Below are 15,757 nucleotides of genomic sequence, written 5' to 3' on the forward strand. Positions count from 1 at the left end.
GGACCTCCTTCGGGGGAGAGAGAGCACAGTCACGTGCAGCCTTTGGAAACCTGGCCTTTTCTGGACAAATTTTGCTCGTGCCATGCAGCGGGGTTGTGGGAGCGGTGCAGAACTAGCAGTGTTGCTCTTAATGCTGGAGGCTACCTGGGTGCTCCATGTTTGCTGGACAGACCATGGAGGCTTGGACTAAAAGGGGCTTTTTGTGGAGCTTTGCAGTAGAGGAGGGTTTTTGTTGTCTGACAAATGCTGTGCTTTCAGCTGTGACTGTCCTTAAAGCCCACACAAGTGGGGCATATACCTTCTGCAGTTGTTACCGTGCTGTTCAGCCTCTCACCCTTGACCTCTCCTCCTCAGCACCCTACTGCAATGAGCTGATGAAGAACCTGGAATCCAGCCCGCTTTCCAGGATTATCTGGAGGGCTTTGAAACCCTTGCTGATTGGGAAGATCTTGTACACTCCAGACACACCAGCCATAAGGAAGGTCATGACTGAGGTAACTCTAGCCCTGTCCTCTGATATGTAGAATGAGTTATGTCCTCTGGCTGTGCAGCTTAGCTGCTCTGTGTTAAATTGGGCCCAAGCACAAGCCTAGAAAGGATTGCCTGCAAAGCACAGCCTCCCTAGTCTCTCACCTCCCATGCAGTAGTTGTTGAAGGCTCAAGGAGAAAAGGCCAGGCTGAACTCTCTTTCTAGACTTGGCTGGAAGCTTTTCTTTTTGATTATGCATGGGTTTTACATCTCTGATGTGGGATATGGGAGTGGGGAAGACCTTGATAAGCCTTCAGGGCCCTTCCTCTCCTCCATTGCAGGCTGGGCAGCGGATCCTTAATTACTTCCAATTGTGTTTTACCTAATGTGCTCTCTAATTCCCCAAGCTCCCTCAGCAAGACTCTTCTAGCACATGGGGAGGGGCTGCCTCTGTGTGCCCTTCATCTCCAAGGCAGTCATTCTTCACCGAGCCTTGAAAGGCAGTGCTCGGCCACAGGCATCCACACTCCCTGTTGTTTTCCTTCCAAGTGCACTTCATTTTCCCTACTCGGTCCTTGCAGAAGCTGAGCTGCTGTTTGAATATAAGCAATGCTTGGTACTTCGCTTGACAGGTCAATGCACCCTCTCAGCATGCCGTGGATCTCTGCCAGCTTTTGGAAATAACCTTCCTCTCCCCTTTGCCAACAGGTGAACAGGACGTTCCAGGACCTGGGTGTGTTTCGTGACCTCGGGGGGATGTGGGAGGAGATAAGCCCGAAGATTTGGATGTTTATGGAAAGCAGTCAGGAAATGGATCTCATTCGGGTCAGTATGCTGTCCTTGCCAGAACCACCACTGTCATCTTCTGCAATAAGTGATGAAATAATTATTTTAGATGGTGCTTCAGTGCTGAGCTGGGCAGATAATTAGTATGGATGGGACCCCTTCTTGAAACATGTACCAATCTTGCATTATGCTTGACACTCTGTCCTTCATATAACAACCTGCTGCAAACAGGAGCAGTGTGTGTTTTAACACCCGTTTCTAATCTGCCTCTGTGGGGAAATGGGCCGTTTCTTCCTCAGTGTTACCCTAATGTGGTATGAATATCTGGCTTGGGGTATTTTTGTAAACTGGGAACCTGTGGGGACACGTTCCACTCCCTGTGCTGTGCACTTCTCCACAGCAGTGCTCTCATGATAGCAGCAAAGCGAGCTGTCATACACCTAGACCAGATCCTGGAAGGTGCCAGGTGGCCTCGGGCCCCATTGGGTACAGTAGAAATTGAATGGTTATCATGCTAGGGCGGAACCTAAGATGCCTGGCAGTAATCTGGCACAAATCTTATAAAAACTTAATTTGGAGATGCATGGTACGCTTAATTTAGTAATACTTGGGTGCTCATGGGAGAATAGCAAACATCACCCTACGGCTGATCGCTTCATAACGTGCCATGCATACCAGACCATCAAGAAGGGGCTGGGAGTTTTGTTCAGATTTGACACGCTTTCTCCTAGCCTGTTGGCTCCCTGAAGCGTTGTCTAAATGGCTTCCCTCAGGTGCAACTCTGAGGGGTGGATCTTTGCACCCCATGCTGATGTCTTTGGAAGCACAGTGATGTAAAACTGGGATCGCGCAACAGAGAAACAGTTGTAGAGTAGCTTTTCCTGCTGCCGCTGCAAGGCAGCTGGTTGGATGTCATAGTGCAGCTGTTACACAGAGACTTCCCCAGGTCTTTTAAGCCTTGAAGTTCATTCCTTGTTTACCCCAATGTAATGCTGTGCTGAATAGTCTGACATGCTGTGTTGCGCTTCCCCATCAACATGACATACTAAAGTATGAGGGGGTACTAGGGTCAGAGACATCATTTTCATCACTTCTGTGCCTCTGTTGGCTTTATGAAAGTTAATTCTGTAGATGTTGGCATCAGGGAGGTGAGAATTGGGGGCCACCAACTGTAAATTGAACCGTTTGCTGCAGAGAGTACAGACAGAAAGTCAAGGTTTGGATATTGGTTTGCAGTTGTGTCCTTTGAAAAGTGAATGTTGCTGCTTTTCTTTTTTTTTTTTTTTTTTTTTTAAATGAGCCCCAGGCTTTTCTGGTTTTGTATTTTATGCTTCCTGTTAATCCTGCTGGTTCTGGTAGTTAATTCTTGATATTCCCAGCAGTCTGGTCTCCTCTGTATTGGTGCAGTAGCAGGGTCTCACTTATTGTCACCTGTTGCAGTTCACACAAGCAGGAGTACTTCACGGTCAATGCCTGGGCAGTTCTTGGGCAGCATCCCATTCAGGTTAGAGTGCAGCATGGATCACTTGTAACTGAATAGGCTGAAACATAGAGTTGCCTGTTCGTGGCTGCTTTCAAGGGGGAGGTCAGTCCTTTGCTGTTTGTTAGCCACTGAGGCTGCCATGCTGATGGGTGACTGGTTATCACCTCCCAACTTTCTGGGTTGTGCAATCTGCTTGGCATATTGTTTCCCGCAGAAGGAGAGGAAAGTGCTTTGCTTGCACATCCCTGGCACTTCCGTCTTGATGCTAATGCGGCTGCTGACTTCAGGGAGGACAACATGTGCCCCTGCAGTTAAGGAGCTTTAATGTTGCCACTGAATGTGATGAGGCTGAGCCCCTTGCCTGCAGGCATGGTGCCCTTCCTGCTGGGGAGGGTGACACGAGCCAACCTTGGGAGACCAAATGTGAAGAGAGCTCAGCGCAGTCGATCCCTATTTGCTCGGATTTCCCTTTGCCAGCTTAGCCTGTTCTGTCTTCCCAGTTTGTGATGCTGTTTTTGTAACTGTGTGACCCATTACTTTCTGGTTTGCTGCTAAGAGCAGAGCATGGGGAAGCTCCTCACCTCACCTCTCCTTCGTTCTTTGTTCTGGGAGAAAATCCATTTCCTGTTTTTATTGGTTAGGATTTTTACAGTTTTCTCTCTTGTCCAGAGTTGTTTTTTTCTCTCCCCTACTTCAGTTCACATCTGTCCTTTACAATTAATGTTCCCCTCCTGCCTGCCCTTACATTGTCTGCCCAAAGGTCTGGGTTCTGCTTCAATGCCAGGTGCTTCTGCCTGGACTGTGCTTGTGTGGGATGTTGTGCATACACATAGTGGGGCAATAGCCAGTCCTCAGAAAGCTAATAGTTACATGAGGTGAAAAAAGCACTGTCCCAGATAGGAGAACAGAGAGGTAGGACGTCCTGGCTGTACAGGGTTGCTTCAGCCAGCCCTGATGGCGCAATAGCAAAATAGTAAGAAAAGCCACCTAGCCTCTGGTGCTGGTATTTCTGCAGCACTGTGACAGTTCAGCCTCCAGCCATGCCACAGCCCCTCTCCATCCCAGACAGGAGCAGAGGTTTGTTCGGGAGAAGTGAGCAGAGCTTGGCAACCACCATCAGCCGAACGCTATTCTCCTGAACACACATCTCCCTCTTCCCTGTTTTGCTGGTGCAAGACCTGGTTTGCATGTGTGGGGTGCAGAGCTGTGCGTGGCTCTCTGCTGCCCTCTCCTTGGGAAACGGGTGGCAGGACATGGAGGCAGCCAGCCAGCCTGCAAAGCACACCCCATGGTGTAGCTGTATGGGGGGAGGCACAGCCTTTGCAATGGCAGGGTAAGTATGGCAGAAGACCTCTCCCTGCACCTTTTTAAAAGGTGTTTTCCCTGGTAGTACTAGTTTTCGTGATGAGAGAGGAGATCTAACGTTAATTCTCAACAACTATTTCTCCTTTGAAAACAATATCTGCAGACGCTGCTGAAAGGCAAAGCTCTCTGGGACCTGCACTTGCCAGCTTCCAACTGGACAGTGGAGGACGTTGCCCGTTTCCTGTCAAATCGTCCAGAGGACTTTGAGACAGCAAATGGTTCGGTATATACCTGGGTGGACGCCTTCAATGAGACAGACCGGGCTATCCAGACCATATCCCGCTTCATGGAGGTGAGATCCTGCTAGTGTGGGCAAGGAGCTGGGGGAGGGCAGCAGCTTGGTCTCCACTCACACGGTGGGGTGTTCCTGGAAGGGGAAGACCTCAGTTCATTTGCAATGAGGAACCTGAAGTTCCTCAGTCCATTTTCTGTAAACAGCCAAGCTTTAGTAGGCCTGAGTGCACAGCATGTTAGAAAATATCATTTCTTCAGGTGCCTAAATATAGATGTACGAACCTAACCGTAGGCCTTGTTCTTGAAGCTCTCGCTTTGGCCATTGCATGTGGTTTCCCACCCTGTTGTTACTGCGTGACTGGGAGCTGCTGCTTGCTTCAGCAGTGTAACAGCTCATATTTTGATCTGGGGTTTTAGATGGAGACTGCAGTGAAGCTAGCAGCTGCTTTAAGCTGAGGAAGACATAGAGAATAATGAAATTTGTTCTACTTGGTCATCTTGGCAGATGGGTGCAAACAGAAACAGATCTTGGTCTGTCGGAGACCTGGTCCAAAGCCTTCAGGTCTCTCTGCTGATTTTTAGAGGCTTTGAATCAGACCTAGTTTTTTGGTAACAGAGCAAATAACACTATCTACGGAAATTGATGCTTGGATGGGATCTTATAGCTAGTATCACAATGCTACCTAACCTCTTGTCCAGAAAATACTTTTGCTGGGGTATTTCTCAGTGATATGTTTGACTAGCAGGTGACCATCAAGCAGGAAAAAATGACATCTCTAGCAGCTCGCTAGGCTACCCTGAGACATTGCAAAGTAGTCCAGTGCTGCAGCCTTTTCTTGGGCATGGCATTACCATTGCAGAGTTCTCGTTTTTTCTCCCTCCCAAACGTAAACAAAGTACATTCTGGTTTGGTAACTTAACCTATAAATGCTTCCAAATCTGTCCCTGTCTAGTGTGTCAACTTGGACAAACTGGAGCCTGTGGCCACAGAAGTCCGACTTATAAACAAGTCGTTGGAGCTTCTGGATGAAAGGAGGTTCTGGGCTGGCATAGTCTTCACTGAAATAGCTCCTAACAGCATAGAGCTCCCTCAACATGTGAAATACAAGATACGCATGGACATTGATAATGTGGAAAGGACCAACAAGATCAAGGATGGGTGAGTCCTGACGTGCTGCCTTATGAACAATTTCTTATGCGGGATGCAGTGATGAGGATTTCTAACGGAAAGGTTTTGTACACTCGGTACAGGTACTGGGATCCTGGTCCCCGTGCTGATCCCTTTGAGGACATGCGCTATGTTTGGGGAGGCTTTGCCTACCTGCAGGATGTGGTGGAGCAGGCCATCATCAGGGTGCAGACAGGCACAGAGAAGAAGACAGGAGTTTATGTGCAGCAGATGCCCTATCCGTGTTACGTGGATGACATGTATGTATGCAGCCTGTTCCGAAAGCTCCCAGGAGGCTTGTGGCTCGGGAGGCATGGGCTTTTAACACTCCTCAGGCATGGTTTATGTCCCCGCTATCAGTGTGGGAGCAATCTCCTTAGTGTTCCTAATCCCTGGAATTAGGACACCTGCATGGAGAATTTAGAATATGTAATGACTTGCAGAGTCCTTCCCAGGAGGAGGACTGTCTGTACAGGACTTTCGTATGTCCTGTATTCTTGAGTGTATTCTTGAGGTGTGCCCATATCCCCAAACCCAATACAGGCAAAAATAGCACTGGGAAAAAACAGAGACGTAGGCACAGGAGAGTGGAAAGAGGACAGTTGAGAGCAGTCCCCAGGAAAGGCAGGTCTTTGCACCTGCTCTTCCACTGGGCGACAGTTGCAACTCCAGCTCCCACTCTGGTCTGGTGATGTGCTCTAGACCCATCAGCCTCACCTCATGGTGAGACACTGATCTTGTGTCATGCTTTGCACATGGACTGCTTTGTGCAGTGAAGCCTTAGCCATCACCATGCTCTGCTAGCCCTTGGGTGGTACCTGAAGTTGCACTGATGTTTCTCACTCTGTTCTCCTGGCTCCTTTCCTTCCTTCTCTCAGATTTCTGCGTGTCATGAGCCGCTCCATGCCTCTCTTCATGACTCTAGCCTGGATCTACTCAGTGGCTGTGATAATTAAGGGCATTGTGTATGAGAAGGAAGCCCGGCTGAAGGAGACGATGAGGATTATGGGACTTGACAACGGCATCCTTTGGCTAAGCTGGTTCATTAGCAGCCTCATCCCTCTCCTGATGAGTGCAGGCCTGCTGGTGCTGATCCTTAAGGTGAGTTGACTGCTTTGGTCTGTGGCAGCAGAATCTAGAGCCTTGAGAGCCTGCTAAACAGTGCTCTGCACTGGCACACTGGGGAGGAATTAGTGAGTGTGGGTTGACCAGCAACTCTTTGGGAACAGGGTTTTGGAACAAAACAGGGCTGAGCGGCTGAAAACAGCGGGAGGGGCTGTAGTAGGTTCAGTGCTCTTGAAAAGGTGCCTCTGATACTGCACCACTTCTGGGAAGGCTGTTGTGCAAATTGCAGCAAGCCCAGCCTCCCCTGAGCAGCAGCTCTGCAGACCTACTTGTACTAGAGCCACCTTGGATAACCCTTTCAAATACTGATGCATCTGTTGTTTTCCTGCCAGATGGGGAATCTGCTGCCTTACAGCGACCCTAGTGTGGTGTTTGTTTTCCTCTCAATCTTCGGTGTTGTGACCATCCTCCAGTGCTTCCTCATCAGCACCGTGTTCTCCAGGGCCAACCTGGCAGCTGCCTGTGGGGGCATTGTCTATTTCACGTTGTACCTGCCTTATGTGCTGTGTGTTGCCTGGCAGGACTATGTCAGCTTCTCACTCAAGATCTTTGCGGTGAGTCTTGAGGAAACTGTCCTGGGTACTGGGCCTCCACCAGTGCCAGCTGCTGGCACTCAGCAGCTCTCTAGCTGGACACTGATAACAAGGGGGGGAGGTGGCAATGGGAGGATAATTTTCCAATGTAAGAGGCTATCAGGGCTGGGCTCGGTGGAGAGGTTGACTGAACCTGCTAGGAGCTGCTGGGAGGGTTTTGTTGGCTTTGGTAGTAGAAGTAATTCAGCCAGGCTAAGCTGCCTTGATCTCTGTACACTGTGATGCTGTACCACCAGATATGCAGACTGAAGGAACCAGCTGCTTCTCCTCTGCACAGCATTTCATACCTGTCTGGAGAGGGTGGCTGTTAGTGATCTCTTCCCTCACATAAAGTCCAAAGGGCAAGGGAAAGAAAATAGGGAACCAAACCATTTTGGGTGGTGGTCCAGCAGAGACTTCAGGCCTTGCTTGCTTGTTGGAACTAAGACTGAGTCTGCCACTCCCTCTCTGCAAATAGGTCATGCTCCTTGGACCTTTGACTTTTCCTATAAGGTTTCTGGACCGTGTCCCTTAGCCTTGCGCTAGAGCTGAGCTGCCCAGTTGGAGAGTAGTTGTGAAAAACTGAATGCGTGTTCATGCCTCCCATTTGCAGAGCCTGCTGTCTCCAGTAGCCTTTGGCTTTGGTTGTGAGTACTTTGCACTGTTTGAGGAGCAGGGAGTTGGTGTTCAGTGGGACAACTTCTTTGAGAGCCCATTGGAAGAAGATGGCTTTAGCATCACCACATCTGCCGTCATGATGTTGTTCGACACCTTCCTATATGGAGTCATGACCTGGTACATTGAGTCCGTCTTCCCAGGTGAGGTCTGCTTCTGAGGGAGGATCATGTCTTCACACTTCTAAATGGATCCTTTCATGTTTGCCAAGGTGCAAACTGGGCCCATTTTTAAGCAGAGCTGCAGAAAGGTCATGGAGGAAAACCACAGACCAGCATGACAGTAAGGTGGTTGCTGCTGATAGCAGTGACTGTTGCCCAGCACAGAGGCTGTGCCCCATTGTGGTGATGGCTGAGCTAGTCCCAGAAGCTTTGCTGCACTTCAGCTGTTCCCTTCTCTGAACTGCTAAGTCCACAGACCCTGCTGCAGGGGAGAAGTTGAGAGTATCAGCACCACATGTGGCTGCTTAGCACCTTCCAGCACAGGGCTTTTAACCCTAAAGTGAAGTTTGGGGAAAGAGATATCTCTTACTCCCAAAGTCTGGCAGTGTCTTCATCACGAAAGATCTCTTCTTAGTCCTGCCTAACGTAGAGGCTTACTGGGGGTGGAGTACTTCCCTTCTTGTCCTGAAAGCTGATACAAGAAAAGGGACAGATGCAGTCAGGCTCATGTAGTGCTTTTTCTCTTTAGGCCAGTACGGGATTCCCAGGCCCTGGTACTTTCCTTTCACAAAGTCCTATTGGTTTGGTGAGGAACCACAGGACAGGCAGCACCCTCATCCTGACCAGAAGGGGCCTTCAGAAGGTAAGTATTGGACGCAGAGCCTTTCTGCAGTGAAGTGTTATGGTCTGCCTATTTGAAAGGAGAGTCCAAGAACAGCAGGATTGGCATGGCTAAGGTGAAATTGGTCATCCCTTTGTTATCACAGTTTGGGTATGCTGATCAAGTGGGTGTATCCAGATAAACCCAAGGCACTTTGCCCGCTTGAGTACAGGTCGTGCTCCAGTCTCATGGAGTTGAGAATTTCTCCCATTTTTGCCGACCCTGGTGACACTGGAGATCTCCAACTCCCAGATGAGCCCAATAGAGAGATAAGAGCTGAAGGACAACTTCTGTGGAAGGTTTCTGTCCCTGAGGAAGAAATGTGGTCTGTTCTTCATATAGCTCATTTCTCCTTGGATCTCCACAGACTTGGGGGAATGTGATGTTTGTTAGAACTCCCACACAGTTGCTGTTAAAACCTGTCATATCTCTCTCTACTTTGCTCTGTTTTCTTCCAGTCTGCAAGGAGGAAGAGCCTATGCATCTGAGCCTTGGTGTTTCCATCCAGAACCTGGTCAAGGTTTATCGTGATGGCAAGAAAGTTGCTGTAGATGGTCTCACGCTGAACTTTTATGAAGGACAAATCACCTCCTTTCTGGGACATAATGGAGCAGGGAAAACCACTACCATGTAAGAACAAAACAATGCTTTAAGACAGTGGGAGAAGTGACTCTGAATACTGTGGTTCCTATCAATATGGTAGAGGTAGCTGTACAACTGCAGTGTGCAAGCGGGTGCAGACTAGGGTGCTCCACTGAAATCAGTGGAGCTGATTTACCCTAGTTGTGCAGCTGCCTCAGAAGATGTACAGATACAGGGGACTGAAACTGAAGGTAGATCAGGTTGAGGCTGTGCCGAAACAATCTGCTGGCAGCATTTTTTAGTAACGCCATTTGTGATTCTGACTTACCAACGTAAGGAAACGAGTTGGGACTGAAAGGACAAGAAGCTTTTAGAGGAAAAAATATTTCCTTCAAGCAGAGTCGTGTGGGTGTGCTTTGATCACTGTTAAAACCGTTGGAGCTGATTTTTTATTTTTTTTTTTTAATCCATTAGTGAGATGTTTCTCAGACTACTTTCCTCATGTGGGAGTTCCCCAGGGCTTCCACCCACTCTTCATTCATCCATTCTGGCATGTGCAGCAGCTATTTCCTAGTGGTGGAACTTGCTTATGTGTTGTGTTTGTCCTTCAGGTCCATCTTGACTGGGTTGTTCCCCCCAACCTCGGGTACAGCCTTCATCCTGGGCAAAGATATCCGCTCTGAGCTCAGCACCATCAGGCAGAACCTGGGTGTCTGTCCGCAACACAATGTGCTGTTTGACTTGTGAGTAGCATCTGTGAGATGCAGAGCTGGTGTTATCCAAAACACGTTTGTGTTCTTTAGGAGACAGTAGTGTGCTTTCAGCTCAGACAGTCCTATCTTTATCTGTGTGCATGGTGTGAGACAGCGGGGTGGTGCGAGATTGGTACAAGGACTTTCTGTTTATTAGCGTGTTTGTACGTGCCTGTGAATTATCAGCAATAGCCTACGCTTTCATCTTTCACCTCTCTTTAAAGAAATCTACTCCGTTAAACTTAACTAGGCCAAATGTTTCCCCAGTGCCTAGTGATTGGGAATGTTTGGGGTACTCTGTCAAGCAACCTTAAAGGAGGATTATTTACATTGGTGCTGAATAGCCACACCCTGAAATCAGGCCCAAGCTGAGCACACTCAGTCTGTAGCTCCTTCCTGAAACCTCAGCCTTAAAAAATGTTTTCCCAAGCAAACAGACATGCTTGCTGTAATGCTAATGCAGGTGATGAATCCCAGCATGGTGCTCTCAGCTGTGCCCTGAGCCTGTTCCTGTTCCCTAGGCTGACTGTGGAGGAGCACATCTGGTTCTATGCTCGGCTCAAAGGGCTGCCGGAAAAGAAGGTGAAAGAAGAGATGGAGCAGATGGCAATGGATGTTGGTTTGCCTCACAAACTGAAATCTAGGACAAGCAAACTCTCTGGTAGGTTCAGCTGCTTTTACATTTCTCAGCTGCTTCCTCAGCCCCAGAAAAACTCTCTTGAGTTTCACAGAGGCTGCATCATGGACCTTGGTTGGATCCTCCAATTAAATATAGACTACCACACAATTAAGCGCTTAAGGAAATCAGTTAGTTATTAAGTACCTAATCAGTGTATCTTAGTAAACTTAACAATCTTACACTATCTTATACTATCTAATGGCCATAACAAGTCACTCACTTTCTCTGAGTATTTTGTACTTGTTTCCGTCACAACATAGTCCAGCTATGTGTGATATGTGTTCTCCAAATGCTTGCTAAGATGTTTGGGTTTTATGGGTTTAGGTGGGAGTGGCTCAGACCATAATCTCCAAGTCCCTTGCTGTTTGTGAACTGTACGCGCATTTCTTATGCTGACTTCTGCTCCTTCAGTTGGCATCCTGGAGTGTCCTTCCGCTTTGTTCAGGAACAACAGGATTCCTGTACCAGTCTGTACAAGGTAGTTGAGGGACCGAGACTCGTTTGTTTCTGATTCAACTATCAGCACAGACTGCACATTTGACCTTGGGAAGGGAGAGCAGATGGCCACAGGTTGGCTTTAGTATGGAAGAGTGTAACATAATTCCTTTCTGCTGCCTCTGGCACACTTCCACAGGAGGGGTGTCTCTTGGGGACATATTTCTGCAGCTCAAGCTCTGGAGACCGGTGCTCCAGATCCTCAAATATGGTTAGGCCTCTAAGCTGGCGACTTGCTACTGCCGATGCTGCGATAGTATGATTCACTTATGGAGGGGCTTGCAAGGTGTGGTTTCCTTGCAGTAGGAGGAGAGTTGGACTCCACTGAAGGAAGACCATCCAGATGAATTATCCCCTGTTCTGAAGGTGATGGGACACTGAAGGCCTGAAACAGTAGCAGTGCTTGGTCTTTGCAGTATGCAATTCTGCTTTCTCTTGGAGATCTTGTTATCCACTGTGCTGCACCTATTGCTGTTCCCCTCATCTCTGCCTCAGCCTGAACACCTCTTTATTCTTGTGCCTGTCAGGTGGCATGCAGAGGAAGCTCTCGGTTGCCTTAGCCTTTGTTGGTGGCTCCAAGGTTGTCATTCTGGATGAGCCTACAGCTGGGGTGGATCCTTATTCTCGCAGAGGGATATGGGAATTGCTCCTGAAGTATCGGCAAGGTATGTGGTCTTTTTCTCTACTCCTAATGAATGTGTCGTAGAAAGCAAAAGAAAATTAATCTGATTCATGACTGTTCCCAAAATAGCAATGTGTCTTTCCAAATCTATTGTTGCCTGCACTGAGGAAAGAACAAAGAGCATGCAGGACAAGGATGTTGTGATCTCTCATCTGTCCTCCTTTCTCATCCTGTTCATGTCAGAGCTCATGAACAAAGTTCCTCACTGGGTTGTGAGGGCAGTTAAAAGTCGGAAGTTCACCCTTGGTGTGCAGCATTGTCCTGTTCTGCTCTGTGCAACCAACCTTGCTGACATGAAATTAACCTGCCTTTGAGCATGACAACAGCCTACAGAGAGTGGGGAGAATAAACCCATGACAGCAGTTGTGAACCTCTTCCATACTGCTAGCCTCATTCAAAGGAGCCTGGACTTGTGGCATACAACTTCATGGCAAGACCCAGATGATTGTGGCTTTGGCTTGGGAACATGGGTATGGTTGACTTACCAGCAGTGTCTTCCCTTGCTTTTTTCCAGGCCGCACTATCATTCTCTCCACGCATCACATGGATGAGGCAGACATTCTGGGGGACCGGATTGCCATAATTTCTCATGGCAAGCTCTGCTGTGTTGGTTCTTCTCTCTTCCTGAAGAACCAGCTGGGAACAGGCTATTATTTGACCCTGGTCAAGAAGGATGTGGATTCCTCTCTGAGCTCCTGCCGAAACAGCAGCAGCACAGTGTCCTATCTGAAAAAGGTACAGCTGACCCTTCCTGCTTATATTCATTCTTCCTTCATGAAATCTTAGGCTTATGGGAAGCAGCAGCTAAGATTCTACATGGTAGAATGTCTGAAAGAGAAATCCCTTACTCTTTAAAAGAAGCGTTACTTGCTTTTTATAGGTACTATGCCAGATCATGTCTGGTTAAATGTTGCATGGGACGTACATCTCCATTATAGTTTCTTTCAATGCCAGTGCTCCAAAGCTGATTGGAGAGATACAGAATAGATGAAGTGCACACTTTTGTAGCACTCACTTCTGTAACTGTCACCTCTTAGTTGTATTTCAGCCTTTTGCAGTGGTATATCACCGTTACTTTCTGACTCCTCTGTGGAGTATCCAGCATGTTGCAGCATCTGGTTGGAGTTACCTAGAGTGTAAGGGGACTGGTGGGCCCCTTTTTGATTAAACAGCAGGAAATAATGGTTGTCTTCTCTTCTGTGGCCAGGATGACAGTGTCTCCCAGAGCAGCTCTGACGCTGGCCTTGGCAGTGACCATGAAAGTGACACACTGACAATAGGTGAGGCTTGGAAAAGAATGTAAGATTCGGTCCCAGTGCTGACATTGCTCTATCTTTGACCTTGGATAACTGCCTTAACCTTGTGCCCCTGTGTAGCTACAGTCTTGGGACAATTATTAAATTCAGAGATGGTATTTTTAAATCCGTAAATATTGGAACATTTTTCTTTATTGAGCCATTTTGGGTTCAAGCTGTCCTGAGGTTTAATAACCAAAGATTATATAGTTGCTAGGCCTGTTAGCAATATGTAACATTTGCTGGTGAACTGCACATCAATGACTTGCAGGGCTGCCAGTAGCATGTAGAAACTGTACCAAATACTGCAAATAAAAAGAATAGCTAGGCTTGGGTCCAGGCTTTCATCCAAGCTTGTATTAAATGTAAAAGGAAACCAGATTTTCCATGGAAATGAGCTGCTTTCCAGAGATGTCCCATTTTCCCTCCTTTCCTTCGGCAAGGTTTTTCAGACTGAGCTCTTCTTTCCACATAATGAGCACTAACAAGATGAACACCATCTTTACCTTTTGGTTCTTCTAGATGTCTCTGCAATTTCAAATCTCATTACAAAACATGTTCCTGAGGCCAGGCTGGTGGAGGACATCGGCCATGAATTAACCTATGTCTTGCCGTACAAGGCTGCTAAAGAGGGAGCTTTCGTGGAGCTGTTCCATGAAATTGATGACCGTCTCTCTGATCTTGGCATTTCCAGCTACGGGATCTCTGAAACCACCCTGGAGGAGGTGAGTGAGCTGAAGATTCTCTTTTGACTTAAACTAGGCAAAATAAATCATGGCTGAAATAAGAACAAGATGGAGTCTTGTCTCTTCCTGTAAACATTTATTGTGGAACTGGCAGCTTTGCATTCCTCTCGAAAACTGATTGTCTTCTGCCCTGTTTAAGTGTGTGCTCATAGAAGCGTGCATTAAAAACTGAAATGTAGTACAGGCAAGCATAGACAGGTCCTTTGTACTCAGTTACACTTCGCTGAGATGTCATGTGAAGGTTGGCCCCCAATTTGGCTTCTAATGACGTGTAAACATCTTTGAGGTATTTTTAGGGATGCTTTGTGCTGCATTTAACTGAAAACATACATTTCAGTACTGGAGACCGTACTTTACAGAAGCCACTTGGATGTATGCCCTTGTCAGGGATGTTTTTAGGGATGTTTCCTTGTGGCTGTTTTCCAACTAACAAATCTCCCTTTCTTTTTATCACAGAAGCATCATGCATTTTATCCCGTTTATGTGAAATGTCTTTTTTTTTTTTTTTTAATAATGACAAGAGAAACTGAAACTGTGGTGTTGTTACTTATTGAAGTTGCCATCTAGGCATAGCTCTGAAGGACTTGGCTGCTATCTGCAATTCGAAAATGTTTTTTTTCTGGTTTAGGAGAGTCCATGGGACAAGCTCCACAAAGGTGCCAATTCAAATATGAACAGGAGTGTGAGCACTGTCAGACTAGGAGGAAGATGGGATTCCCGAAATTTAGTAACTAGGTCTTTATCTGAGACATAGGAAAGAGCTTGTGTTTGAGATGCACTGAGAACTGACATTGGAAGGGGAGAACAGTTGGTATGTGGTTACAGGCTGGCTCCTGGAAGCTGGTGAGAAGCCACAAAGTCCATGTCTCCATCGCACAGGGGATAAACCCTGTATCCTCTGTTTTCATGCTGCATCTATCAGTCTTGTGCTTTCTCATGGCATCTCCTGAAGCAGTCCCTGTGTTATCGCTCCCCTTCTAATTTTCACTGACACTTATCATTGCTTTTCAGATCTTCCTGAAAGTGGCTGATGATAGCGGTGTGGATGCAGAAACCTCAGGTGGGTGTAGTTGTCTCCTACAGTGTTGAAGTGGGCTTCAGGGGGTGGTAGCCTTTCTTATGGTACTTGTGCTGTTTAAGCACAAGGCTGACCAAGCCTAGATATTTCAGGAGTAAAATCTCGATGCAGGACTTACCCACTAGACCCTTTATTCCCTGGGGAGCTATCTCAAATGAGGAGCATTCCTGGTCTCACCAGTCTTGGGCAGGTGGATGACCTTTGTGTATGGCAGCATGTCCAGCTATACAGTGACACGTGCCAAGGTGTGACAGGCCCTGTTTCTGACTGAACTGGAACTCTGCTATGATAAGATTTTTAATGACCTAAAATAGCTGTTCTTAGTATACTTAATGCATGCTTTTATATACTGTTAACTTCTATTGACTCTGTGGTAGCATGTTTGTTTTGTAATAGTGGAGAGTTTCTAGTGCTTGAGTGTATTGTGAATTACTTGACTGACACTATTGTCTACTCCCAGGAACAGGAAAAACTCTTGACAGGGTCAGACCACAGTAGGGACCAAATGACTTTCTGAGAGCAGCTCACTGCACTAAGTGCTTTTTTGTGTGCCAGCATTTCCTGATAAACTAGTGCTAGTAAATTGCACTTGGAATCATGTGCATATTAAGTGAGAACTTTCTTACAGTGAGAGCAGCCTGCAGTTTCCATGGCTAAATGAAAAAAAGTGTCCAGTGCACTGGAAGAAGCTTCTAGGACAGTACACAAAAAATGGTGCATAAGACATGTGACCCTTGCAACGTGACTGT

The 15,757-nt window shown here is 47.2% G+C and overlaps 1 protein-coding gene across 1 annotated transcript in view; it reads left to right on the plus strand.

The window, feature by feature from the left end:
- ABCA1 (ATP binding cassette subfamily A member 1) overlaps nt 1–15,757 on the plus strand; it is a 94,975-nt gene that overhangs the window by 61,007 nt on the left and 18,211 nt on the right. Inside the window, exons 10-26 of the mRNA XM_076362460.1 lie at nt 355–494; nt 1,178–1,294; nt 4,207–4,395; nt 5,291–5,496; nt 5,589–5,765; nt 6,384–6,606; nt 6,963–7,184; nt 7,816–8,020; nt 8,568–8,681; nt 9,158–9,329; nt 9,893–10,024; nt 10,555–10,694; nt 11,735–11,872; nt 12,404–12,624; nt 13,097–13,169; nt 13,707–13,909; nt 14,942–14,990. Coding sequence (XP_076218575.1) covers nt 355–494; nt 1,178–1,294; nt 4,207–4,395; nt 5,291–5,496; nt 5,589–5,765; nt 6,384–6,606; nt 6,963–7,184; nt 7,816–8,020; nt 8,568–8,681; nt 9,158–9,329; nt 9,893–10,024; nt 10,555–10,694; nt 11,735–11,872; nt 12,404–12,624; nt 13,097–13,169; nt 13,707–13,909; nt 14,942–14,990 — 2,721 coding nt within the window. The remainder of the gene's footprint in view (nt 1–354; nt 495–1,177; nt 1,295–4,206; nt 4,396–5,290; nt 5,497–5,588; nt 5,766–6,383; nt 6,607–6,962; nt 7,185–7,815; nt 8,021–8,567; nt 8,682–9,157; nt 9,330–9,892; nt 10,025–10,554; nt 10,695–11,734; nt 11,873–12,403; nt 12,625–13,096; nt 13,170–13,706; nt 13,910–14,941; nt 14,991–15,757) is intronic.

This window comes from Aptenodytes patagonicus, chromosome Z (assembly GCF_965638725.1).
Source record: "Aptenodytes patagonicus chromosome Z, bAptPat1.pri.cur, whole genome shotgun sequence".
NCBI lineage: Eukaryota > Metazoa > Chordata > Aves > Sphenisciformes > Spheniscidae > Aptenodytes > Aptenodytes patagonicus.